The sequence below is a fragment of the Dendrobates tinctorius genome, unplaced genomic scaffold, assembly GCF_039654945.1.
Source record: "Dendrobates tinctorius isolate UK_male_01 unplaced genomic scaffold, ASM3965494v1 ptg000017l, whole genome shotgun sequence".
Taxonomy (NCBI): Eukaryota; Metazoa; Chordata; class Amphibia; order Anura; family Dendrobatidae; genus Dendrobates; species Dendrobates tinctorius.
In genome coordinates this window covers 11,380,589-11,388,013 of record NW_027361685.1, presented here as the reverse complement: position 1 = coordinate 11,388,013, position 7,425 = coordinate 11,380,589, and the positions used below count along the sequence as shown (strand labels likewise).

Genomic DNA, 7,425 nt, shown 5'->3' with positions numbered 1-7,425 from the left:
TTAGTGCAGTGAAGTCGTCTTGCGAATGCGTTTTCTTCCAGCGCCGTTCTGCAATTCTGAATGCTTGCCGAAGCTTTTTAGTGGTGTTATTGTGCCAGGGTTGTCTATTGATTCGTCGCACTCTGTTATGCATGACAGGGGCGACCGGGTCGATGGCTGATGCAAGAGTGGCATTGTAGAAACTAGTGGCAGTGTCTGTGTCGTGGAGTGAAGATATGGAGGACAGTGGTAGAATAGAGTAAGAGAGTTTGTGAGTGTCTAGATGTGTGAGGTTTCTGCGGGGGTGCGCATGCTGCTGGACATGGGTGACAGGTGAGGAGGACAGGGATGAGAAAGTGCGTAGATGGTGGTCAGATAGAGGGGAGGTGGTGAAGTTAGAAAGACAGCAGAGGCGGGTGAAAACCAGGTCTAATGTATGTCCGTCTGTGTGGGTGGCTGAGGAGGACCACAGAGTAAGTCCAAAGGATGATGTAAGGGACAGGAGTTTGGAGGCTGCTGAATGGTGGTTGTCAATGGGGAAGTTGAAGTCACCCATGATGATGGTGGGAATGTCAGCAGAGAGAAAGTGAAGGAACCAGGTGGAGAATTGGTCAATGAAGGCAGTGGTCGGACCTGGAGGTCGGTATAGGACGGCCACTTGGAGGTTGGAGGGAGAGTAGATGCGGACAGAGTGGACTTCAAAAGAGGGGAGGATAAGGGAGGGTAGAGGTTGGATTGGGTTGAAGCTGCAATTGGAAGAAAGGAGAAGGCCCACTCCCCCGTCATGTCTGTTGCCAGGGCGAGGAGTGTAGGTGAAGTGGAGGCCGCCGTAACCTAGCACAGCAGGGGAGGCAGTGTCGGAGGGTGTCAGCCATGTTTCGGTGAGGCCAAGGAAGGAAAAATTACGAGAGGTAAAGAGGTCGTGAATCACATGGAGTTTATTGCAGATGGAGCTGGCATTCCAGAGTGATCCAAAGAGTGGGAGCAGGGTGGTGGGTGTCAAGGGCATGGATTTGAGGTGGGAAAGATTTCTGGTGTTTGTGTTGATTTGGGAACGATAGAAGGGGGTAATAATGGGAGGTATGGGCTGTGGGGGTCCAGGGTTGAGAGATATATCGCCAGCAGTGAGGAGAAGCAGAGAGAGGGAGAGCATGTGGGAGAAGGAGGGTGGGTGGCTTGTTTTGTATTTTATTAGGAGAGCTCTGAGGTCAAGGAGCAGGTCAGCAGAGGAGGTCAGGTGGGGAGGCCAGAGGGAAGAAGAGATTATTATTTGGTTAGCGGGTGATGGGGTTTGCGGATAGCGAAGGAGAGTGAGGAGTAGTGGAGCCAAAACTGTTAGTGCGTATGTCAGCATGGTGAGAGTAATATAAAAGGCAAAAGAAATTTAGTACATCTTAATGCAGCAGTTAGTCATACCTTCTGGTCACTTCAGGCTCATTTCAGATGTTATCCTTAGAAAACATCCTTGCAATGACAGACCGAGGTCAGACAGACCTCTTAGTCTGAATTTATACTAACTTAACAGCACATGAAAGGGCCCAGGTGTGATCAGAAAGGGAGGAGCAGCAGGGAGACTGGATGCAGACACAGGAGACGATTAATTAAAGTCACAAGAGGAAATGCAAAGGGAGATAGTATTGCAGCCAGAACACATACCAGTGATAGCAGACAGATACAGGGGTGATTGGGGTTCAGGAAAGCTGGGTGATGATGGTATTGCAGCCTGAACACATACCAGTGATAGCAGACAGATACAGGGGTGATTGGGGTTCAGGAAAGATGGATGATGATGGTATTGCAGCCGGGATACATACCATTGATAGCAGACAGATACAGGGGTGATGATGGTATTGCAGCCGGGATACATACCATTGATAGCAGACAGATACAGGGGTGATTGTGGTTCAGGAAAGATGGGTGATGATGGTATTGCAGCCAGAACACATACCTGTGGATGAAGCAGATCAATTGTCAGAGTGATAGTAATAGTGAAGCATAGTAATAATAATAATGAAGCATCTAGAGCAAGGGAGTCATTTTCAGGCATATTTCAGATGTTATCCTTAGAACGACATCCTTGGAATGACAGACCGACATTATACAGTAACACTATGAAGAGATCGGGGGGGATTGACGTTATCATTGTGTGTGTCAGGTTCCTATAAGGTGTCACGATGTCGCTGTCTATTTCTCCATGGAGGAGTGGGAGTATATAGAAGGACACAGAGATCTATACAAGGACGTCATAATGGAGGTTCCCCAGCCCCTCACATCTCCAGGTAATAGACAGGACTAAATACACACCGCATATAATATATGTAGAGAATGAATTCAGTCCCTGCATGTGTTTCCTCCAGATCTATCCAGTAAGAGGACAACACCAGAGAGATGTCCCCGTCCTCTTCTTCCACAGGACTGTAACCAAGAAGATCCCAGTGTTCCTCAGGATCATCAGGTAGATGGAGAGAAGGTGTCAGGAGATCTCCCCTATGATGTGTAGACGGCTGTGAAGGTCTTGTGCTCAGTCTTGTTTTATCCACCAGTATTATATGTTTTATACTTGTGTGATGAGAACGGTAGAGATGGCAGGATTAGAGCTGACACCAGTGACCGGAGGTAAACTTTTTACCTCCAATCACAGCTGAGCGGTTATGCTGTGTTCTGACAACGTGGGAACCACGGCTCTGTGACCGGCGGGGATGATTTTACCGCCAATCAGAAGCGCTACACCGGTGTTTACCGCACCTTCACACAGCTTGGGAAACACCGGCTTTTGTGCTGTGCATGATCGGCTATATTCTGCTATTAAATCAGCAAAAGTGTTGTGCCTGCCATCTGATGTATATACTTCTCATCAAGTTCTTGTTAAGTGAAGGAAAGTCTATTTTTTAACTTTGGTCTCCCTCATTCATCTCCATACTATCTGGTCTGGGCCTACAACGACAGCATGCAATCTCCGGAGTCGGGAGATATGACTCTGCTATAATGTGTGTGTGTGTGTATATATATATATATATATATATATATATATATAATTATACTATACTAGATGGTGGCCCGATTCTAACGCATCGGGTATTCTAGAATATGTATGTAGTTTATTTATGAAGATTTAAGAATAATGCAATGAATGTTCGGGCGGTGTAGAAAATTGCTTTGGAAAGGCTTCTGGAATCGACTTTGGGATTGCCCCTTGCAGACCTGGGGGGCTGGACCCTCATCTGACCTTGTTTTCCCTGGGCACACCGCTGGTGAAGTTTCCCTCTCTGCCTGCTGCACGCGCCATCTTCTTCCTTTGTGGTGACGTCACCGCTACCCGATGTTCGGCCGGTGTGGAGATTTCCTTCTGAACAGTATCTGCGTCCTGCCTTATGCTTGCCCTTTGCCGAACGGGGTTTTTTCGCCCTCCTCTGCTCAAGTTAAGGCAGGGCACATCGTTGGTGAAGTTCCTGTGGAGGACTGCTGCGGCGCCATCTTCCTCCACCTTCAGTGACGTCCCCGGGCGCGACCAATCAGCGACGCGGGATTTCCGTTACAGACAGAATTAGACGAATATATATATATACTAGATGGTGGCCCAATTCTAACGCATCGGGTATTCTAGAATATGGCCAAATTCGCATGCGTTTTGCCGCAGAAAACATGCGTTTTTCACGCGCGGAATTCAAGCGCATACCAAACGATTTGAAGCATCACTTGGAATGTGATTGACAGGTTGGTCACACTTGTGAAGCATAGTGTTTTTGACAATTGTGATCAACTTTTTACTATTGATTGAAACCACAATTTTTTGCAAGTATTTAAATAGGCACTTCAACACATGAATCCACACTTGCGGGTAAAAAAGAATATTACTCCTTCTTATCCAAAATGAAGCGAACCACAATTATATTACCAACATGTAACTTTATTAAACAAAATAAAGACATTTAAAATTGGCTACATATTCATTGTTTCCTGATAACCTACCCCAAAAGGGGAAAAAAACAGCAGACAATTATCTCTGTTTTGTTTAATAAAGTTACATGTTTTTAATATAATTGTGGTTCGCTTCATTTTGGATAAGAAGGAGTAATATTCTTTTTTGTCCGCAAGTGTGGATTTTTACTATTGATGATGCCTATGCAGCATCAATAGTAAAAGATAGCATGTAAAAAAGAATAAAAAAAAATTAAAAAAAGGTTATTCTCACCTTCCGACGGTCCCCGGACTCTTTCTTTCCTCTCCACGCTCCCGGCATCTTCCGTTCCCAGTTATGCTTAGCGCGAATTACCGGAGATGACGTCACTCTCGAGAGCACGATGCTTGCGAGATTGCGACGTCATCAGCGGTCTTTCTCGCAAAGCATTACTGGGAACGGAAGATGCCGGCTGCGTGGTTAGAGGCGGGAGAGCTCCGGGGGCCGTCGGAGGGTGAGTATATCACTATTTTTTGCTTTAATTCTATTTTTACAGGTTTATGGTACCCACGGTCCAGAGGAGTCTCCCGACTCCTAGCGCCGCTGATCTCCCGACGGTAGCGGTGGCGTGTGTCCTTCAAATTCCGGACTGCGCCTGCGCACTGCGCCTGTCGCTGATTGGTTGCGGCCTGCCGGCCACGACCAATCAGCGACACGGGATTTCCGTTACAGACAGACAGAGTTAGACGATTATATAAATAGATATATATATATATATATGTTATATATAGCTGACCCGTGGAAGCGCTGATAGGCCGTCATCAGAGTTTACTCACTCCTTTCTTCAGCCTCCCGGCCATGAAGTTTTAAACTTTTGCTACAAATAAACTACGGACTTTCAATATGGATCGGTGAGTGCTTCAGTCCTTACTTTCTTTGATGGTGAAATTATATATATATATATATAGATAAATTCTGTATATATGTGTGTATGTGTATATATATATGTTTGGCAGAGTCATATCTCCCGACTCTGCAGATTGCTGCTGTCATTGTATTATTACACAGGATTCTTATGATGTTACATCGGATCATCTTCTTCTCATTCAGGTCTCTACAATATCGGATCCTCTCAGTGAAGATCTTCTACAGAAGAGAATTTTCCTGATTTACCCATCAAGGATGGATATGGACAGAGACAAGATGGCGGAGAGGATGTTACACCTCACCCTAGAGATCCTCTTCCGTCTCACTGGAGAGGTGAGAGATTCTGATGACGTCACATTACATCATTCTTATCTATGGGAATAACAGATGGACAGAACTGGAGAGGTGAGGACTCTGGAAATGTCTGTAGTGAGATTTATTAATGTGTCTCTCCATAACCAGGATTACACAGTGGTGAAGAAGACCTCTAGTGATCACTGTCAGGACCCTGTGTCTGAGGGATGTGGAAGACCCCTGAACTCAATCACGGGGCCTCCACCTCACCCCCTGATCCATGAGGACATCAATGACCAGAAGATCCTAGAACTCATCTACAAGATGATTGAGCTGCTGACTGGAGAGGTGACACTGCTGGGAATGCTGGGACATTATACAGTAACACTATGAAGGGATCGGGGGATGACGGTATCATTGTATGTGTCAGGTTCCTATAAGGTGTCAGGATGTCGCTGTCTATTTCTCCATGGAGGAGTGGGAGTATTTAGAAGGACACAGAGATCTGTACAAGGACGTCATAATGGAGGTTCCCCAGCCCCTCACATCACCAGGTAATAGACAGGACTAAATACACACGGCCTATAATTATCTGTATGTAGAGAATTAATTCAGTCCCTGTATGTGTTTCCTCCAGATCTATCCAGTAAGAGGACAACACCAGAGAGATGTCCCCGTCCTCTTCTTCCACAGGACTGTAACCAAGAAGATCCCAGTGCTCCTCAGGATCATCAGGTAGATGGAGAGAAGGTGTCAGGAGATCTCCCCTATGATGTGTAGACGGCTGTGAAGGTCTTGTGCTCAGTCTTGTTTTATCCACCAGTATTATATGTTTTATACTTGTGTAATGAGAACGGTGGAGATGGCAGGATTAGAGCTGATCATAGATGGGACTTCTCCATCTGTCGGTGACTTTTACAATATTTGTTTCAGGGTGAAGGTCTGACCCATCTTAATACTACAGAGACATATGTGAGAGATGATGAGTGGTGTAAAGAGAAGATTCCCACATATGACTACCCAGGTGAGTAGTAACCACTGAATGCAGAGAAGTCACAGATTCCTCTCAGTCACCGGCTGTGGCTGCTTTATCGGTGGTGTAGTCCGGCCGTATTACCATGATCACCATTTTGCCTCTAGACCACAACATTCTCCTCCACCCAAAACTGTTCAAATGACTTTGGGCATTGAAAGCCCTTTTCTATAGAACTTACAACCTGGAGGATCCACCTACTCCCTGGTATTAGTGTGAGGGTGATCCCTTAAAGAGAGATCTATATGATTACTTGTACCTAACCCAATATAGGCCGAGTGCGCGCTTAAAGAGTCACACCGAACACAGAGTTAGATGTCTACTCCTTTCTCAGCAAAGGCTTGCACACAACTGAAGTTTATTCTCAAGACAAAGAGACAGGAAATGGGTGTCACACAATCTTCTGAGTAGCCAGTGTCAGTCTATGATAGGTCCATTTCAGCTTCACTTCCATATATGGTATCCAGTATCTCAGCTTCTGCATTCCAAGGATTCCTTCCAAGGTGTTGTCTGAAGACACAGACGCCATCTTGGTACACCATATCTGAACTGACTTATATAAGGTTAGCTGCGTTGTACAGTACCATGAAAGTGAATGTAAATTGAAAAACGCTGTGCACATGCTGCAGAAAAATCTGCGTGGAAACGCTGCGGGTTCATGTCAATTCTTTGTGCGGATCTGCAGCGTTTCTGCACCCATTGACTTGCATTAAGTCGGGCATATCCGGAGCAAAACCGCAGATCTAAAAAATATCTGCGTTTTTGCTGTGGATGAAACGCTGCAGATCGGGAGGGGGGGGAAGAGTGGGGGCGGCGTGTCGGCGGAGACTGTCTGCTTGTGTATGTGTGTGGGCGGTGACTGTGTGCGTGTATGGGCCTGTGTGTGCGGGGGTCATCAGGCGGTCTGCCGGGCTGTGCGAAGGTCATTAGGCATATGTCAGGGCTGTGCGGGGGTCATTAGGCATATGTCAGGGCTGTGCGGGGGTCATCGGGCGGTCTGCTGGGCTGTGTGTGGGTCATTAGGCATATGCCGGGGCTGTGTGGGGGTCATTAGGCATATGTCGGGGCTGTGCGGGGGTCATTGGGCGGTCTGCGGGGCTGTGCGGGGGTCATTAGGCACATGCCGGGGCTGTGCGGGGGTCATTAGGCATATGTCGGGGCTGTGCGGGGGTCATCGGGCGGTCTGCTGGGCTGTGCGTGGGTCATTAGGTATACGCCATGGCTGTGTGGGGGTCATTGCGCGGTCTGCCGGGCTGTGCGGGGGTCATTAGGCATATGTCGGGGCTGTGCGGGG

The 7,425-nt window shown here is 47.0% G+C and overlaps 1 protein-coding gene across 1 annotated transcript in view; it reads left to right on the top strand.

The window, feature by feature from the left end:
- Window positions 1-3,799: 3,799 nt before the first annotated feature.
- LOC141082441 (uncharacterized) overlaps window positions 3,800-7,425 on the top strand; it is a 44,200-nt gene continuing 40,574 nt past the window's right edge. Inside the window, 2 exon segments of the mRNA XM_073566382.1 lie at window positions 3,800-3,817; window positions 6,032-6,122. Of these exon segments, the coding sequence (XP_073422483.1) occupies window positions 3,800-3,817; window positions 6,032-6,122 (109 nt within the window).